The 19,613-nt window shown below is 34.9% G+C and overlaps 1 protein-coding gene across 1 annotated transcript in view; it reads right to left on the bottom strand.

Annotated features, from left to right (window-relative positions):
- Positions 1–19,613, bottom strand: part of rspo2 (R-spondin 2) — a 155,436-nt gene extending 135,823 nt beyond the window's left edge. The window contains exon 1 of the mRNA XM_030158927.1: positions 19,501–19,613. Coding sequence (XP_030014787.1) covers positions 19,501–19,600 — 100 coding nt within the window. The 5' untranslated portion in view covers positions 19,601–19,613. The remainder of the gene's footprint in view (positions 1–19,500) is intronic.

Below are 19,613 nucleotides of genomic sequence, written 5' to 3'. Positions count from 1 at the left end.
TTTGTATATGCTGCCCCTGGGTTCTGTTTTTAGAAAGTAAATAATAAAGCAAATACAAAACATCTAAAAAAAAAAAAAAAAAAAGGCAGAAACATCCAAAGAAATGACTACAAATCCCCTCAGCACCTTCAGAGGCTCCATAGTTATCGTGGAAACACCGTCATATTCTACAACATTGATTCGACAGTAGGAGTTGGATCAGTGACAGTGGATGGACACACTCGGTTTTATGTTCAGTAAATGAGAGATTTGTCTGAAAAAGTGACTTTTTCCTCAGTTTTTACGATTTTATTATGATAACAGTTGAATTTGAAGGCTTTGAGGTGCCTCAGGGTTCTATTCTGGGTCCTGTTTTCTTTGTATATGCTGCCCCCGGGTTCCATTTTTAAAAGAAAAATAATAAAGCAAATACAAAACATCTAAAAACTGCAGAAACACCCAAAGAAACAACTATGAATCCCCTCTGCACCTTCCTACGTCACTTATTTCACAAACTTAACCAAACACAGCCACGTTAAATTTCGACAATATTAATTCACACTTCTGCACATTTTTTAATGTTCAGTCAAAGACTAATAAATACTAACTAATAATAACTGATAAACTAATTTTAAAAAGTGCTGAAAAAGTGACTTGTTCTTCAGTTTTTACTGTTTTATTATAATAACTGTTGAATTTAAAGGCTTTGGGGTGCCTCAGGGTTCTATTCTGGGTCCTGTTTTCTTTGTATATGCTGCCTCTGGGTTCCATTTTTATAAGAAAAATAATAAAGCAAATACAAAACATCTAAAAACCCACAGAAACACCCAAAGAAATGACTACGAATTCCCTCTGCACCTTCCTGCGTCACTCATTTCACAAACTTAACCGAACACAGACGTGTTAAATTACGACGATAATAATTCATTATCCGTAACTGAGTTTGTGGGTTGTGACACGATGCTACAATAGATTTTTTTTCAGTGAGAAAACAAAGACAAACTGAGCCACATCGTCCCTGCTCGGTCACGTGGGCTCTGAAAGAATCTCTCTGTGTCTCCCTCGCCAGTAGAAAGTTCATGCCACTGCATGTTTTTTCCTCTGCCGGGCTTTTTCAACAGGGTAACATGGCATGAGCGCACTGAGGAGCCTTTCAGCCGCTTCATCTGATACCGCTGTGACTCGGAGCAGTGTGTCCGTTACAGGCCAGGATCGACATGCATGGGTTAGTAGGTCAAACAAGGAGCTAGTCTTTCCCCAGAGTTCGGAGGCTGGGTCAGACTAATGTGATTTATCAATACAGAACAGAAGTGAATCATTGTCTTTAATGGCCGTGATAATCCCGACGACAGGCGGCGGTCGCGATTGGCTGAGGAGCCGGAGGGGGGCGGGAGGTGGAGGTGAAGGGGGCGCTTGTCAAAATGAGCGTGAATGTTGTTCGGGAGCTGATGTCTTTGTCGGAGCAGCAGGAACATGCACCTGCAGGGTGTCGGCGTTTCACTGCCTCTTTAACCCGTAAAGACCCAAACATCCACCGACGACCAAAAACATCTACTGATGTATGTTTAATACCTGCTGATCCACTAATTCGATCATTACTTCAACATAATTGGTGTAAAATATAGTTTTACCTCAATTATTCCTAGAATAAAGTATAGAAAATTTTGCAAAATTAAAATAAAATTAGGAAAATCTAAAAAAATAAAATAAAAATAGGAAGAAGAAAAAATGAGCTAAAAAACCTTGAAATATAGCAGAAAAATGAACAAATATACCTAAAGAGAAGAAAATGAGCAAAATACTTGAAAAATGACTTTGAATTCATCAAAGTCAAAGAAATAATTGGTGTAAAATACAGTTTTACCTCGATTATTCATAGAATAAAATATAGAAAAACTAGCAAAATGAGAATAAAATGAGCAAAATATAAAAGAATAAGGAAAAATTAGCTAAAAAAAAAAACTTGAAATATGACATAAAAGTGAACAAATATATTTGAAGAGAAGAAAAAATGAGCAAAATACTTGAACAATTACGATGAGTTCATCATTTCATAACATCCAGAACCCTGTATTTAGTCTGAAAATCCTCCAAAACCAAAACCATCTACAGATCCAAACTGTTTAATACCTGTTGATCCACTAATCCGATCAATACATGGAAATAATTGGTGTACAATACAGTTATTCATCTTGTCATTTTCATCAGATATGACCCATTTGGACATTCAGAGGCTCCATAGTTACCATGGAAACACTGTCATCTTCTACAACATTGATTCCCCAGTAAAACCCATGGAGTTGGATCAATGACAGTGGATGGACACACTGGGTTTATGTTCAGATAATGAGAGGTTGGACTGAAAAAGACACTTTTCCTTCAGTTTCTCTGTTCTGATATAATATAATTTCTCTGTTTTTGATATAATTAACCTCAAATATAATCTCAACATGGTGATTAAAGTACATGATCAGTAAATTAAAAATATAAGAAAATACCTGATTTTCACTGAAAAAATGCTAAATAGAGGGGATAATATGATGATAAATGGTGAAAAATCACTTGAGAAACATTAAATAGAGAGAAAAATTAATTTGGGAACTTTATGGGTTAAACTCATTTTAATTCAGGTTCCACATTCAGCCCAAAATGATTTCAAATGGATCAGAATCAGTAAAATAATAACACAATAACCTGTAAATAATGAAAAATCCAAACTTTTCTCTGTGTTTTTGAGTGAAAAAAGTAAAATTACTTTGTGGAAAATGTTCACATCTACAAATTATCCTTTAATAAAGTGTGAATAACCTGAAAAAAGAAAAAAAACAAAACATTAAATTATGAAAATACTTACTTTTATAAACTATCCCAACAAAAAAGATGTGAATAACCTGAAAAAAATTACATTTCTTAACAAAAATAAGCGCAATTTTAACAATATTCTGTCTCAGTTTATCATTTCCACATGTTCATTATAACGTACAGATCACAGTGTATTTACAAATACACAAAATCTTTAACAACAGGCAGAATATTGGTACAAATACACTGATTTATATGAAGCAATCTCAGGTTATTCACCTTTTTTTGGGAAAGGATCGTTTGTAGATGTAAATATTTTCATCATGTACTTTTTCAAGCTAAAAAAAACCGAATAAACATGTGGAGTTTTCATTATTTCTAGGTTATTAGCACAATAACCTAGAAATAATGAAAACTCCAAACTTTTCTTGATGTTTTTGAGCGAAAAAAGTCAAATTACTTTAAAGAAAATGTTCACATCTACAAATTATCCTTTAAAAAAGTGTGAATAACCTGAAAAACATGACATTTTTTTTTTAACAAAAATAAGCGCACTTTGAACAATATTCTGTCTCAGTTTCTAATTTCCACATGTTCATTATAACGTCAGATCCCAGTGAATACAACTGGTTAAATTACACTGATTTTTCTTGCGAAATCTCAGGTTATTCACCTTTTTTTTTGCGAAATGATAGTTTGTAGATGCAAATATTTTCATCATGTAAGTTTACTTTTTCAAACTAAAACAAAAAAACAGAATAAACATGTGAAGTTGTCATTATTTCTAGGTTATTGTGCTCTTATTTCTACTTGTCTGAACCACTTTAAAATGAAAAGTGACTGATTATTGATAATGACTTTGACACCTTTTGTATTTAATCCGTCCCACTGGGTCGGACTGGAGCGTTTGCCGAGCCAGTTTAGGTCCACGGGCCACATGTTTAACCCCCCCACCCCACCCCCGTCTTGAACACAGATACATGTCCAGGTCTCCGTGTTTTCCGGGGATCTGGGAGGGAAAAGACGGAGCTGTGTTCCGACGCCGGAGATCGGGCTCGGGTCAGGACTCGGCTCACTGTAATCCCTCTCAGGTGATGCTGTTCACATTCAGCCCTTTCCAGCTGATCTGCTTAAATATGCCTTCCTCATCCCCTAAAACACCCACACCCCCCCCTCTAGGAGGACTCGGAGGAAGTGGGGTGGGGCGGGGGGGTGGCAGCCACTCCGTCAAACTTAAGATCAATTTTCAGAATTTCTACAAAATGATCAAAAACCTGCCTCATGTGGATAAAACAAACCAAACCCTGCACCTGAACCCACAAAGACCCAAAGAACCACCAAAGACCAGAACCAGCTACTGATCTAAACTGTTTAATACCTGCTGATCCATTAATCCTATCAATACACGGAAATAATAGGTGGAGAATAAAATATAGAAAAACTTGCAAAATGAGAATAAAATGAGCAAAATATAAAAGAAATAAAGAAAAATGAGCAAAAAATAAATAAACAACCTTGAAATATGACATAAAAGTGAACAAATATGTCCAAAGAGAAGAGAAAATGAGCAAAATACTAGAAAAATGAGGATGAATTAATCATTTCATAACAACCAGAACCCTGTATTTAGTCTGAAAACCTTCAAAAACCAAAACCGTCTACTGATCTAAACTGTTCAATACCTGTTGATCCACTAATCCTATCAATACATGGAAAGAATTGGTGTAAAATACAGTTTTACCTCAATTATTCATAGAATAAAATATTTTAAAAAACTTGAAAAATAAGAATAAAATGAGCAAAATATAAAAAATAAGAAAAAATGAGCTAAAAAAAAAAAAACAACAACCTTGAAATATGGCATAAAAGTGAACAAATATATCTTATGAGAACAGAAAATAAGTAAAATACTTGGAAAATTATGATGAGTTGATCATTTCATAACATCTAGAAGTAAGTAAGTAAATTTTATTTATAGAGGACTTTTCACAGACAGAGTCACAAAGTGCTTTATCAAGTCAAATCAAAATCAAATCAAATTTACAGAAACCCCACAGAATCCTCCAGAACCCTGTATTTAGTCTGAAAACTGTCAAAAACCAAAACCATCTACTGATCTGAACTGTTTAATACCTGTTGATCCACTAATCCTATCAATCCATGGAAATAATTGGCGTAAAATACAGTTTTACCTCAATTGTTCATAGAATAGAATATAGAAAAAGTAGTAAAATGAGAATAAAATGAGCAAAATATAAAAGAATAAGGAAAAATTTGCTAAAAAAAACTTTAAATATTGTATAAAAGTGAACAAATATATCTAAAGAGAAGAAAAAATGAGCAAAATACTTGAAAAAATTATGATGAGTTCATCATTTCATAACATCCAGAACCCTGTATTTAATCTGAAAACCCTCAAAAACCAAAAGCATCTACTGATCCAAACTGATTAATACCTGTTGATCCACTAATCCTATCAATACATGAAAATAATTGCTGTAAAATGCCGTTATTCATCTTTTCATGGTCATCAGATATGACCCATTTGGACGTTCAGAGGATCCGTAGTTACCATGGAAACATCGTCATCTTCTACAACATTGATTCACCAGTAAAACCCATGGAGTTGGATCAATGACAGTGGAGAAAATGAACAAAAATTTATTTTAAAAAAACTTACAAAATAACAATGTGGAAAAAATAAGCAAAAAACAAAGACTAACAAATACTAACTAATAATAACTAATAAACTACTAAAAAAGTGCTGAAAAAGTCACTTTTGCTTCAGTTCTCACTGAAAAAACACAAAATACAGAAGATAATATGAGAATAAATGGTGATAAATCACTGGGAAAAGTCAAATATAAAGTAAAATACTTGTTTTGGAACGGCCATAACAGTAGTTGTGGCTGTGTATGGGTTAAATAACAGGGTCCAGATCCAGGGTTCCCATCACCTGGATTAGAGGAGCATCATGTGAGAAGGCCTTGTTAACAGACATGCCATCTGCACGGCTTTTTCACTTTTTCCAAAGGCCAGAATGGCAAAGCTGGTTTAAAAGCCGCCTCTTGGAGCCTTCCCTCTCCTCCGTTAGCCACTTAATCAACGTATTATATTGCGCTCAAGTGCAGCGTTCCAACATTAACACTTACACCCTCAAACCTGGGACTGTGTGGGAGCTTTCAGCACAAAAGACCTGGTTTTCCACCGCTGAGAAAGACGCTCTGTGGCCGAGGATTTACACCAGGGTTCTCAAACTCATGTTCTTTCAGGTTCCACATTCAGCCCCATTTGGTCTAAAGTGGGCCGGACCAGTCAAATACTGTAAGAGCAGAATAACCTAGAAATAAAGACAACTCCAAATTTTTGTCTTTGTTTTAGTGTAAAGAAAAAAAACAAAACATTAAATTATGAAAATACTTACTTTTATAAACTGTCCCAACAAAAAAGATGTGAATAACCTGAAAAAAATTACATTTCTTGAGAAAAATAAGTGCAATTTTAACAATATTCTGCCTCAACTCATCATTTCTCCATGTGCATTATGGGTCAGATCTACAAAGACACTAAACACTGAGGAACAGGCAGAAAAGAGTTCAAACTGTGATGAACTTTCTTTAGACGTTTCAGGTTGGTCATATTTGTTCAGGTCCTTCACATTTTATTGTTATAGGGTAGTTTGGAAATGTAAATATTTTCATCATTTATTTTTGCACTAAAACAGAGAAAAACATTTGAAGTTGTTAATTCAAGATTTTTTGCTTGATTCAAGATATTTTACTAAATTTAAGATTTTTTTTTTTTTTTTGGCTTCATTCAAGATTTTTTTTTTTGGCTTAATTCAAGATTTTTTGCTAAATTCAAGATTTTTTTTTTTTTACTTAATTCAAGATTTTTTGCTAAATTCAAGATTTTTTTTGGCTTAATTCAAGATTTTTTTGATAATTCAAGATTTTTTGCTAAATTCAAGATTTTTTTGGCTCAATTCAAGATTTTTTTTGCTAAATTCAAGATTTTTGGGGGGTTTAATTCAAGATTTTTTGCTAAATTCAAGATTTTTTTTGGCTTAATTCAAGATTTTTTTTGATAATTCAAGATTTTTTGCTAAATTCAAGATTTTTTTGGCTGAATTCAAGATTTTTTTTTGCTAAATTCAAGATTTTGGGGGGGTTTAATTCAAGATTTTTTGCTAAATTCAAGATTTTTTTTTTTTTTGGCTTAATTCAAGATTTTTTTTTGCTAAATTCAAGATTTTTTTTTTTTGGCTTAATTCAAGATTTTTGGTAAATTCAATTTTTTTTTTTTTTTTGCTTAATTCAAGATTTTTTTTTTTTACTAAATTGAAGATTTTTTTTGTTAATTCAACATTTTTTCCTTAATTCAAGCTATTTTTTTCTTTTTTGCTTAATTCAATTCAAGACTGTGGAATTTTTGACTTTGCAAAAACATCCCACGGGCTGGATTGGAACCTTGGGTGGGCCACATTTGGCCCCCTTGCCACATGTTTGAGACCCCTTATTTAGAGTTTATCTGCATCCAAAGGTGGTTTAACGTTCTAGTGCAGGGGAGTCCGACTCAGTTTGGAGGAGTGACTAAATGGACGTGTTTGATATTTGCTGATAAATTTGGGACGGTGTTGTTTTCAGTCAGTATGGAAACATTTGAAGGGGTTGGAGTAGATACGTTTAGACTTGTTTCTACTCCTTTTGTAAATTTTGAGGCTTAAGACGTTGCAGTTTTAAGTTGTGGTTTTGTTTTGTTCTCATTCCAGCAGTGTAGTCCAGAGTATAACTACTTATTTTTCACTCCTCATTACGTATGCCTTCTTCTAAATCCCCCTGATGCTCATCATTCAGTCGTATCTGCAGCCACATTGTCCATTTTTTCCCCAGGATGGTGACACCATGACCCGCCCTACTCTGCCTCTAATTGGCTAGTACTCGCTGCCTTCACTGATGAGATTGGTTAACTTTAGGCATGAGGACTGAGGAGCCAATCAGAGGCAGAGTAGGGTGGGTCATACCGAGGAAACTATTGCTAACTTAGCGCTGACCACCTCTGGAACCTGATTGGACACCTCCTCAGGTACCAGTGTCACTCCAGATGATTGACAGATCACTGCAGGTAAATGTGGCCCAAATCTGATTATTTTCACCCTTATATGAGGATATTTGATGTTGTTTTTAACTGTACAGCTTTTTTATGTTTTTAATTTATTCTTGTATTTTATTCTTTTATTTAAGTCTTATCTATTCTTCTGTATTTTTATTTATTTATTTTTATTTTATTTAATTTTTTAGAGTTGTTCTATGTCTTTTAATTTATTCTTGTATTTTATTCTTTTATTTAGGTTGTATCTATTCTTCTGTATTTTTATTTATTTATTTATTTATTTATTTATTTATTTATACAGTTTACAGTTCTGTGTCTTTTAATTTATTCTTGTATTTTATTCTTGTATTTTGGTTTTATCTATTCTTCTGTATTTATTTATTTATTTATTTATTATTATTATTATTATTTTTTTAAATTATTATTTTATTTTATTTTTATTTTTTTTACAGTTCTATGTCTTTTAATCTATTCTTGTATTTTATTCTTTTATTTAGGTTTTAGCTATTCTTCTGTATTTTTATTTATTTATTTTTATTTTATTTTATTTTTTCCAGTTGTTCTGTGTCTTTTAATCTATTCTTGTATTTTACTCTGTTATTTTGGTTTTTATTTATTCTTCTGTACAGCACTTTGGTCCACTGTGGTTGTTTTAAAGTGCTTTACAAATAAACTTGGATTGGATTGGATAAGGTGTCATTTTTGAATTTTAACCCATTCATCCCACTGGACCAGACTGGACCAGGCAGCGGGCCGGTTTTGGACCACAGGCCTCATGTTTGACACCTCTGTTCTAATATAAACCTAAAAGAAGAGCTTTAAAGTCAGGTTTACTCACCTGTTTTTTCAGTGAAACCACTGTTGACATGAGCCAAATACCTGAGAATATTAAGTTTCTCCCATTATCGTTGTGACGGATCAGAGAAAAATGCTGTAATGGTCGTGAACTCGACTCCATAATCACACACACACACACACACACACACACACACACACACACACACACTCTGGTTATGCAGCGTCACCAGTGCTACAGCGTCATGTGACCTCACCACCTCCACCCTGTCCTCTGGTTTCATCTGATCCACTGGTGTCAAACATAAGGCCCGTGGACCAAAACCGGACGCCAAAGAGTCCAATCCGACCCATAACGCAATAATTACACTGAAGAGTTTAACAGTCAGTTCAGTTCAGGTTCCACATCCAGACCAACAGGATCTAAAGTGGATCAGAACCAGTAAAATAATAACAGAATAACCTGTAAATAATGACAAATACAAATGTTTCTCTTTGTTTTAGTGTTTAAAAAAAAAAAAAATGGAAAATTACATGAAAATATTTACATTTACAAACTATCCCTTAACAAAAAATGTGGATAACCTGAAAAAAATCTGAACAACCTGAAGTGTCTTAATAGAAGGAAGTACGATTTTAACATCATTCTGTTCATGTTTCTCAAGTTTTTGTTCATTTTTGTGCATGTTTTGTTCCTGTTATTGATTAATTTGATCATATTTGCTGCTTTTTGATCTTTTTTTCTCACAATTTTGTTCATTTTCCTTTCGTTCTTTATTTTGTCCATATTTCTTGTTTTTTTTATGTCCTTTTTTCTGTTAATTGTGATCATATTTCTCAAAATTACTAAATGTTTTGTATATTTGTAGATCCACTGTGATCTGTACGTTATAATGTATATGTGGAAGTGATAAACTGAGACAGAATATTGTTAAAATTACACTTACTTTAAGAAATTTCAGTTTGATCATGGTTCTTCTTGGCATTGATATGTATTTAAAAGGATAATTACCTCCGCCAAGGGGGTTCTGTTTTTGCCAGCGTTGGTTTGTCTGTCTGTCTGTCTGTCTGTCTGTCTGTCTGTCTGTCTCTTAAACTAAAATGACAGTTTCTTCATCTTTTCAGTGTCATTCTTCCATGTCATAAATCCCTCTCATGGACCTGACTGGACCCTTTGGCGTCCCTGTTTCAGCCCCCTGACCTTATGTTTGACACCCCCGCTCCCCTGTGTCACATGACTGACCTCTGACCTTACAGTTTTCCTCTGATAACAGACAAACGCTGGTGTCACTGAATCCAACCTGGGTCTGTCTGTCTGTCTGTCTGTCTGTCTGTCTGTCTGTCTGTGTGCAAGATAACTCAAAAAGTTATGGACGGATTTGGATGGAAATTTCAGGAAATGTTGATACTGGCACAAGGAACAAATGATAAAATTTTGGTGGTGATCGGGGGACTGATCTGCCTTGGCGGAGGTCTGTACTCTCCAAGTGCTTTTCTAGTTTGTAGATGTAATTTGACTTTTTTCACTACAATGTTTGTAGTTAAAAAGTTTGACAGATATTGGAAATGATCTAAAACTAGACGTGGTTTAACTTGATCATATTTGTAGTTGCTTTTTTTTTGTTTATTTCTGTTCATTTTGTTCAAATGTCTCCAACTTTTGTTCATTTTGTACACGTTTTCCTCTCATTATTCTTTAATTTGTCTGTATTTCTTGTTTTTGTCATTTGTCTGTCCATTTTTTACATATTTCTCAAAATGTGTTCATTTTTACATAAGTTTTCCTCTTGTTATTCTTTACTTTTTTCCTTTTTGTTTTTTTTTTTGTCATTTTTTCTGTTAATTGTGCTCATACTTCTCTAAATGTTATCACATTTGTCCTTAATGCAGTTCAGTAACAGATCACACAATTGGAAATGATCTAAACCTGGACGTGGCTTAATTTGATCATATTTGTAGGTACTTTTTTGGTTATTTTTGTTCATTTTTTTATACGTTTTTCTCTCGTTACTCTTTTTGTCTATATTTGTTACTTTTTGTCATTTTGTCTGTTCATTTTGTTCATATTTCTCACATTTTTTAGTCAGTTTTATACAAGTTTTCCTTTCTTTATTCTTTATTTTGTCCATATTTGTTGTTATTTTTGTCATTTTTTCTGTTAATTGTGTTCATATTTCTCTAAATTTGATCAAATTTGTCCTTAATGCAGTTCAGTAACAGATCACACAGTTGGAAATTATCTAAACATGGATGTGGCTTAATTTGATCATATTTGTTGGTGCTTTTTTTGGCTATTTCTGTTCATTTTTGTATACATTTTCCTCTCGTTATTGTTCATTTTGTCCTTTTTGTTGTTATTTTTGTCATTTTTTCTGTTCATTTCGTTCATATTTCTCACATGTTTGTACACATTTTCTTCTCAGTATTCTTTTTTTGTCTTTTTGTTATTTTAGTCATTTTTTTCTGTTCATTTTCTTCATATTTCTGACATTTTTGTATATATTTTCCTCTCATTCTTTATTTTGTCCTTTTTGTTGTTATTTTAGTCATTTTTTCTGTTCATTTTGTTCATATTTCTCACATTTTTGTATACATTTTCCTCTCTTTATTCTTTATTTTGTCCTTTTTGTTGTCATTTTTTCTGTTCATTTTGTTCATATTTCTCACATTTTTGTACATATTTTCCTCTCATTATTCTTTATTTTGTCCTTTTTGTTGTTGTTTTTGTCATTTTTTCTGTTCATTTTGTTCATATTTCTCACATTTTTGTACATATTTTCCTCTCATTATTCTTTATTTTGTCCTTTTTGTTGTTGTCATTTTTTCTGTTAATTTTGTTCATATTTCTCACATTTTTGTATACATTTTCCTGTCATTATTCTTTATTTTGTCCTTTTTGTTGTTATTTTTTCTGTTCATTTTGTTCATATTTCTCACATTTTTGTATACATTTTCCTCTCATTATTCTTTATTTTGTCCTTTTTGTTGTTGTTTTTGTCATTTTTTTCTGTTCATTTTGATCATATTTCTCATATTTTTGTACACATTTTCCTCTCATTATTCTTTATTTTGTCCTTTCTGTTGTTGTCATTTTTTCTGTTAATTTTGTTCATATTTCTCACATTTTTGTATACATTTTCCTCTCATTATTCTTTATTTTGTCCTTTTTGTTGTTATTTTATTCATTTTTTCTTTTCATTTCGTTCATATTTCTCACGTTTTTGTATACATTTTCCTTTCATTATTCTTTATTTTGTCCTTTTTGTTGTTGTTTTTGTCATTTTTTCTGTTCATTGTGCTCATATTTCACTAAATGTTATCACATTTGTTCTTCGTGCAGTTCAGTTTTGAATCATACCCAGTTGGAACTGACCTAAACCTGTACGTGGCCTGTGTTTTTGTGTTTTTTTATGTTCCTGAACGCTGCAGACGTGGAAGGGTTAACTCCCTCCTTCTTTCCTCTCTTTTCTCCACTCTGCTGCCGTTGCCCACTCATTACCTGTTTCCACATCTGGGGGCCCACAGCCTAGTTGTGTTCCTCCAGGCTCCGCTGGTTCTCCAACCCTGGTTTTATGTAGTCAGCAGGTGGCATCATTAGCCAGAGAATAAAAATGAAAAGTAATCCCCTTGTGTGGAGCGATGATATCATAGCAGGGCTCGTTGGCATCGTTTCCCTGCTTCCAGTGGGAGAGGACGGGGGGTACGGAGGTGTAAATTTAATATGTGTTCTCATCTGTTTTACATGAAATAGCGTTTGTAAGATCAGCGCCGCCAAACAGAAGGTCGGGTCGTACCGTGTCGTATGTGAGCGAGACAAGATCAGGCCCTGAAAACCACAGACAGATCCCCATCTCCACCCAGCGCCTACACTTCACCAACGGCTGTTTTTCATTCCTGACATCCCATAATTATAAGGGCATCTCCATCCCTCACACCTCTGTTGGCAGATGCATCCAGTATATCAAGTGCACAGCTCCGCTCTGTCACGTATGTAAAAATGAAAAGATGTTTGTTCAGCTCTGCAGGATGTGTTTGGTTACGAAGAAAACAGCAACGCCGTGTGCGGGGCAAAAGTTAGAATAGTTTTGGATTTTTCATTATAGTTTAGTTTTATTTAGTTTTGACTGTTCTTCTGTAATTCAGTTAGTTTTAATTCATTTTTAGAGCAGGTTTGCTAGTTTTTATTAGTTTTCTGTTTTTTTTCTAAATGCTTAGTTTTAGTTTAGTTTTAGTATTAGTTTTAGTTTTGTCGTATCTTTTCTCTTCTTCTCCGTTGTATTCAAATAAATCCCAGACAGGACTCTGCTGCTTTCTCCCATCTTTAGTCTCCATGTTTCCGGGTAGAGTGGGGACCAGAGGACGACTGGAAACCACAAGTGACGGACCATCAAGTGTTGTATGTTGCCGCTAGCTAAAATTGCTAGAGCAAAATAAATCACTTTCATATCAATCCGACATTGACAAAGACGAAAGGGAATTTTATCCATAATTTTTATCCGTTTGTTAGTTTCATAAACACATACTACAGTTTCAGTTAGTTATTGTTTTTTCTTTTAATTATAGCTTTTATTTATTTTAGCTTCCAAAAATGTTTTTACAATTCTAGTTTTTGTTATTTCGTTAGTTTTCGTTAACAATAATAACCTTGGTACGGGATTAGATTGGTGTCAAAATACTCATGTGCTTGTATCTGAACCAATCTGAGCCAGTTCTGCCCACCAATAGTTCGTTTCTTTTCAGAGATCTTTGAAACCATAATAGAATGTCATGTTCTCACTGCGATATTTGGAGTGATTCCACAGAAAACAACTCAATCAACAGAAAACTAGTGGTTAATTCATTTTCATTTTAAAATACAAGAATTAAAATTGAAAATCAAGGCGTTTTTCTTTTTCAGTGTCAAAACGGATAAACCACATTTAAAAAAACAAATTGATTTTCATTTTCTCATTTTAATAACAAAAAGAAAGTTACTACCTGACAGAATTGGAAAAACAAACATTCTTAAGAACGATGGGTTTGTACGAATCTTCCAGTTCGTAAGAAATCTGGAGTTCGTTGACATTCGTGTAGGGTGCATGTCTACGATGTCCAGATTTCTTACGAACTGGAAGATTCGTACAAATCCATCGTTCGTAAGAATCTTTGTGACCTCGATGGCATTAACGCTCTTTCCTTAAAAATGACAACATCCGGTGTCAGAAAATTCAAAAACCCAGCCGTTTTTGGTCAGTTTTTCCATTTCTGTCAGGTAGTAACTTTCTTTTTTGTTATTAGAAAGAGAAAACAAAAATCAAGCCTGAATACTGAAAAAGAAAAACACCTTGAAATTCAATTTTGATTCGTCTAGTTTAAAACGAAACTCAATTTGACCACTAGTTTTTCTTTTGTTTCTGAAAAGAAAATTCAATCACCAACAGATCCACGGACCATTCGTTCTTTTCATATTCAAGTGAGAATCCACAATCGGAAAGTGAAAAAGTGACTCATTATTCATGTACAAATCAAAAATCAAAAACCAAACGACGAGTTGTTTTTCATTCTTTTGATTTTCATTCGTTTTTCATTCTTTCGATCGTACACACAAATTAAAAATTGGAAATAAACAAAAGGACCAAATGTGGGGTCTCACTTCAAGCAAAAAAAATCTGCCGATGGAAGAAGTGAAAATTATCTTGGTAAGATTTTTTAAAATCTGATTTTCCAGATCTGTTGTCTATAAATCAGTTCCTTTATCTCATTGAAAAGTTCCTCTGTTGGTGATTCTGTCTGATTTTTAGTGTGATGAGATATTTGGACTAGAAATGAGAAAAATACACTTGGAAAGATTTAAATTTTTTGCAGTGAATAAATAAGTTTTGACAAGAATTACAAACACGAAATACAATTTTACTATTGTTCTTTCTCCGATATCACCAATACGAATTCACCAACGTGACTTAAAAATCCGTCCCCACTTCACAGACATTATTTACGGAGCAGAGGATCCATGGATTCACAGACTGACCATAAGTTCAGGTCAGATGAGGTCCAGTTCAGGTCAGGCTCATATGCACACATATCTGTCTTATGCACATGAATATTTCGACACCTTTCTTCCTCCGTACCAGAGGCCAAATTGAGTTTCAAATGTGTCTGGGTCTCAACACTGCTGATGGGTTTACACGTTGGACAGACTGTAAATAAAGCTGTGACAGGAACCTGGAAGCCTAGAAAATATTCAAGCGTTTCTGCGTTTATCGGATGACGATCTGCGACACGCTGCTGTCGATAGAACCGCGATAAATAAAAAGGAAGGAAGCGAATACCCAAAACTTTGGCCGAACGCCACCGCCGGCTAGAATGGCACTTTTGGCCCAAAGTGGTGTTTCCAGCACACACACACACACACACACACACACACACACACATATACAAACACACTTTCACCGTTACAGTTAAACCTGCACATATTTGCATGGGATTAGTTTGACAAGTGTAACATCCGTTCTGAAAGCTCGCACTAACAATGTAAAGAGCTGAGCCTAAAGCTGTTCTAGGGTCAAATGTGCAAGTTAACCTCTTGATCTCACCCCCGCTGCCCCCCACCCCCCACCCCCTTCACTCCTTCCTCTCACAGACTCTGAGACCAAGCACAAACCGACTTCGACTAAAACCCCCGTCAGATATGAGCCGTTCCCACATCGCACTAATACTAAGTTCAGACTGTAGGTGACCTGTATCCGATCTGTTAAAGATAAAAGATACAAATAGACTAAAACTAGATGAAAATTAAACTAAAACTGAGCACTTAGAAGAAAAAAATAATAATAAAAACAATCAAACCTGCTCTAAAAACGAATCAAAACTAACTGAATTAGAGAAAAAAAAAAGTCAGAACTAAATAAAACTAAACTATAAAGAAAAATCTAAAACTATGAGGACCTTGCCTGTATCTGATCTGTTACAGACAGTTTGAACAGCCCTAATCTGACCCACTTTCAACCCAGACCACTTTCATATGTAGTCCTAAATTTGATACGGATCCGATATTTTCCAATGCGACTTCAGTCTGAACGTCCAGGTCGCATTTATCCGACCTTTAAGTCATTGAGTTTTTATGAACATCTGCATGATCAGTGAAATAAATAATGGAAAATAGCTGATTTTCACTGAAAAAAACACAAAAAACAGAGGATAATATTGTAATAAATGGTGATAAATAAGAAAGATTTAAGAAATAAACAAAGAAAAATTCATTTAGAAACTGACAAAAAAGTAACACTGGGTCTTTATGGGTTAATTTCTCTTTTAAGTTGATGTTACATAATTGATTGCTATTTCTGACACATTAATATACTTATTCATTATCAGTCACTTGTTAGTTTTTAAAAATACTATTAGGTTATGTTCAGATTGCAGGTAAATTTGGCCCAAATCTGATTTTTTCACCCATATGTGACCTGTATCTGATCTGTTATAGACAGTTTGAACAGCACTAATCTGACCCAGACCACTTTCATATGTGGTCCTAAATTTGATACAGATCTGATATTTTCCAATGCGACTGCAGTCTGAACCGCCAGGTCGCATTTATCTGACCTTTACGTCATTGAAATGCGACAAATGTCACAATTCTGCGTCCCAGGAGGAAGAGCGGTGGGAAAACCATATTTCCTCCCGTAAACCCAGTGTGTGTCTGCGTGGTCACGTATTCCATCAGAACCTCTTTAGTGCATGTGGGTCACTTCAGGGTCACATTCAGTTCAGACTCAAAACTGATAGAAGTCGCATTTAACCCATAAAGACCCAGTACTACTTTTGCGGTAGTTCCCAAATAAATTTCTCTCTAGATTGAACCTTTTTTTAGATGATTTATCACCATTTATTATAATATTATCCTCTATGTTTTGTGTTTTTTCACTGAACATCACATATTTTCCAGTATTTAATTCACTGATCATGCAGATTTTCATTTAAACTCTGATTAAAGTTGAGGATTATTATATCAGAAACTGATAAAACTGAAAGGTTTTTCTAGTTTTAGCCACTTCATACAAGCAGAGAAGTCACATTTATTGTAGAATATGAACGAGCACACACAAAAAAAACTGGATTTCACCAAAAAAATCTGATCTGTGCATTAAGACCTGCTGTCTGAACATGGGGGGGTGGGGGGAGTCAAACTCATTTTAGCTCAGGTTCCACCTTCAGCCCAATATGATCAGAAACAGTAAAATAATAACAGAATAATATATAGATAATGACAAATACAAACTTTTCTCTATGTTTTAGAGTGAAAAAAGTAAAATTACATTTAGGAAAAGGTTTAAATCTACAAACTATCCTTTAAAAATGTAAATAATATGAACAACAATAAGAAAAATCTGTTTAGTTTACCAATATTCTGCCTCAGTTTATCATTTCCAGACAGAATATTGGTCCAATTACACTGATTTTTCTTGTGACATTTCATATTTGTTCAGGTTATTTACATTTTAGTGAAAGGATAGTTAGTGAATTAAGGATGTAACGATTACCGGTATAACAATAAACCGCAGTAAAATTGCCAACGGTTAGTATACCACACTTTTCCAGAGAAAACGCCTATGTAAAGATCTGCCTTAACGTCAAATACTTGAGTATAGTTTTAATTTATTACAATTTTAATTTAATATACCTAATATTTGGAACCAATATTCACTTTTAAAGTCTTTGAAAAGGTTCGTTAATCATCTGTGTGTTATTTATGCAATAAATTATACATTTTTCAAATCGGATTTCATATATTTTTTTGTGTTTTCTGGCCTTTTATGTTTTTATAGCAGGTTAAAGTGAAAAAATAATAGCAGATGAGATAGATGAAGTTATGCTGAAAAAACAGATCCCAAACATGGGTATAGTAAACATTTGTTTATATAGTATATAAAGGCAAAATCAAAAGGACTGAAAAACGGACAAAAAAGGCTCAGACCACTAAGGGTTAATATTTGAATGTTTCTGCAAAAGAAGGTGCATTGTGCCAATTATTTTATTTGTTTTTTTTGTTGTTGTTTTTTTTTTTTTTTTTCAAAATACAACTTGGTTAAATTCTTTCAGTGTGTGTAATAGTACTTTTTGAACATTTTAAGCACAATTTCAACAATACCGCGATAATAGTGATATATCGTTACATCCCTATAGTGAATCTAAACATTTTCAAACATTTTACACTGAAACAAAGTGGACAACACTTATATTTGACATTATTTACAGGTAATTCTATCATTATTTACAGGTTATTCCATCATTATTTACAGGTTCTTCTATCATTATTTACAGGATCTTCTATCATTATTTACAGGTTTTTCTATCATTATTTACAGGTTCTGCTGTTCTTATTTTCCTGGTTCTGATCCACCTGAACCAACAAGACCGGACCCTTTAGTGCGGTCCGGTTTGGGCCCACGGACCATATTGTTTGACAACCCTGAACTAAGACCATTAACTCCCACAGTGGGATCTGAATCGTCGGTGTTGGACTGTGGGGTGGGGGTGAGGTGGGGGGGTCTGAATGTGCCAGTACCTCGCACCGACTGGCTGATTATTTGCAGATGGGCAGTGGAGGGTTTGCAGTGTGTGGAGCCCCCACCCCACCACCACCACCACCACCACCACACCGGCACGCATATGATTAAATCTGTGATTGCCTTACAATTTACAAGCCACCCCACCCACCCCCCTTCAACCCCTAACCCCCCCACCCCCCTTTTCCTCTGACTGTAGGTGAACTTTTCTACTTCTGGATGTGGTCTCCTGAGGACTTTGGAGATGTGTTATGTCACACATCTGAGGAGGAGGAGGTGAAGGTGGGGGGGGGGGGGGGGGGGGGTTGGAGTGTGTGTGTGTGGGGGGGTCAGTTCCTAATCCCACTGTCTCCTCATTCATTCAGACCATACACCAGTATTTACCAAAGGGCTGATCCCCCGCAAAAACTCCTGCGCCTCCGCTGAGTGATTGTAGTGCGGGTTTTCCTCCAACTGTTCAAAGTGGTGATGAGATCAATTAAAAGCAGCTTAAGAGGCTGGAGTGGAGATGTGCGATTCAGAAGTCAGAGAGAGAGAGGGGGGGGGGGGGGGGTCCCTATCTATTCATTAAAGAACTCCCACGATCCGACCCCCTCCCGTTCGTCCGCAGCAGCAGCTTTTTTTTTTTTTTTTTTTTTTTTTTTACAGATTCACGGTGATGTTTGGACTCAGACTGGGTTCATCTTCAGACTCTGACGTTTTAATATTCTTTTTTTTTTTTTTTTTTTTTTTTTTGGACAGAGACGCGCGCGTGTGGCCAATTTTTTTACGCACATTTTACGCATTAACTCCAGTCCTCTGAAATCATTACATAATCTGGAAAAATCTATCTTTCAAGGAGGTTAATAATGTTACATGAGATGATGCGATACTGAGTTTGTGGCTTTAGAAAAAAAAAAAAAAAGAAAAAGAAAAAAAAAGAATGAATAACTGAATGAATTCCGTTCAACTTGAATGACCGGAATGTTCCGATAATAACCGATGTGACATTCGGGATTTACTGTCAGATCACACTTTTTTTTTTTTGGGGGGGGGGGGGGGGGTTCCTGACCTCGTGCGTGGACTCTGAGAAGCTCCAGACAAATGTCGGAACCAGAAACAAACGGACTTTTTTCTTTTTTTTTTAACAGAATGTGCAGCTCGGTAACGTGGAGGGGTTCCACGACCGCGCGCAAACTCATCTTGTTAAAGTCCGTCTGTTGGATGCTGCGGGACTGGACCTGGGGGGTGTGGGGGGTGGGTGGGGGGTTCTAGAACCTCGTGTTACCTCTTTTGTTTCGTCTCCAGCGGTGCGAAGGCGCCTGACAGTTGCTGTACTCCATACAGTTCAATACGATCAGGGCAAATGAGAAGAGTCGAAACTGCATCTGGACGGCGATC

The sequence above is a fragment of the Sphaeramia orbicularis genome, chromosome 16 (genome assembly GCF_902148855.1).
Source record: "Sphaeramia orbicularis chromosome 16, fSphaOr1.1, whole genome shotgun sequence".
Lineage (NCBI taxonomy): Eukaryota > Metazoa > Chordata > Actinopteri > Kurtiformes > Apogonidae > Sphaeramia > Sphaeramia orbicularis.
The sequence above is the reverse complement of the archived record's forward strand: the minus strand, read 5'-3'. Positions and strand labels throughout refer to the sequence as shown.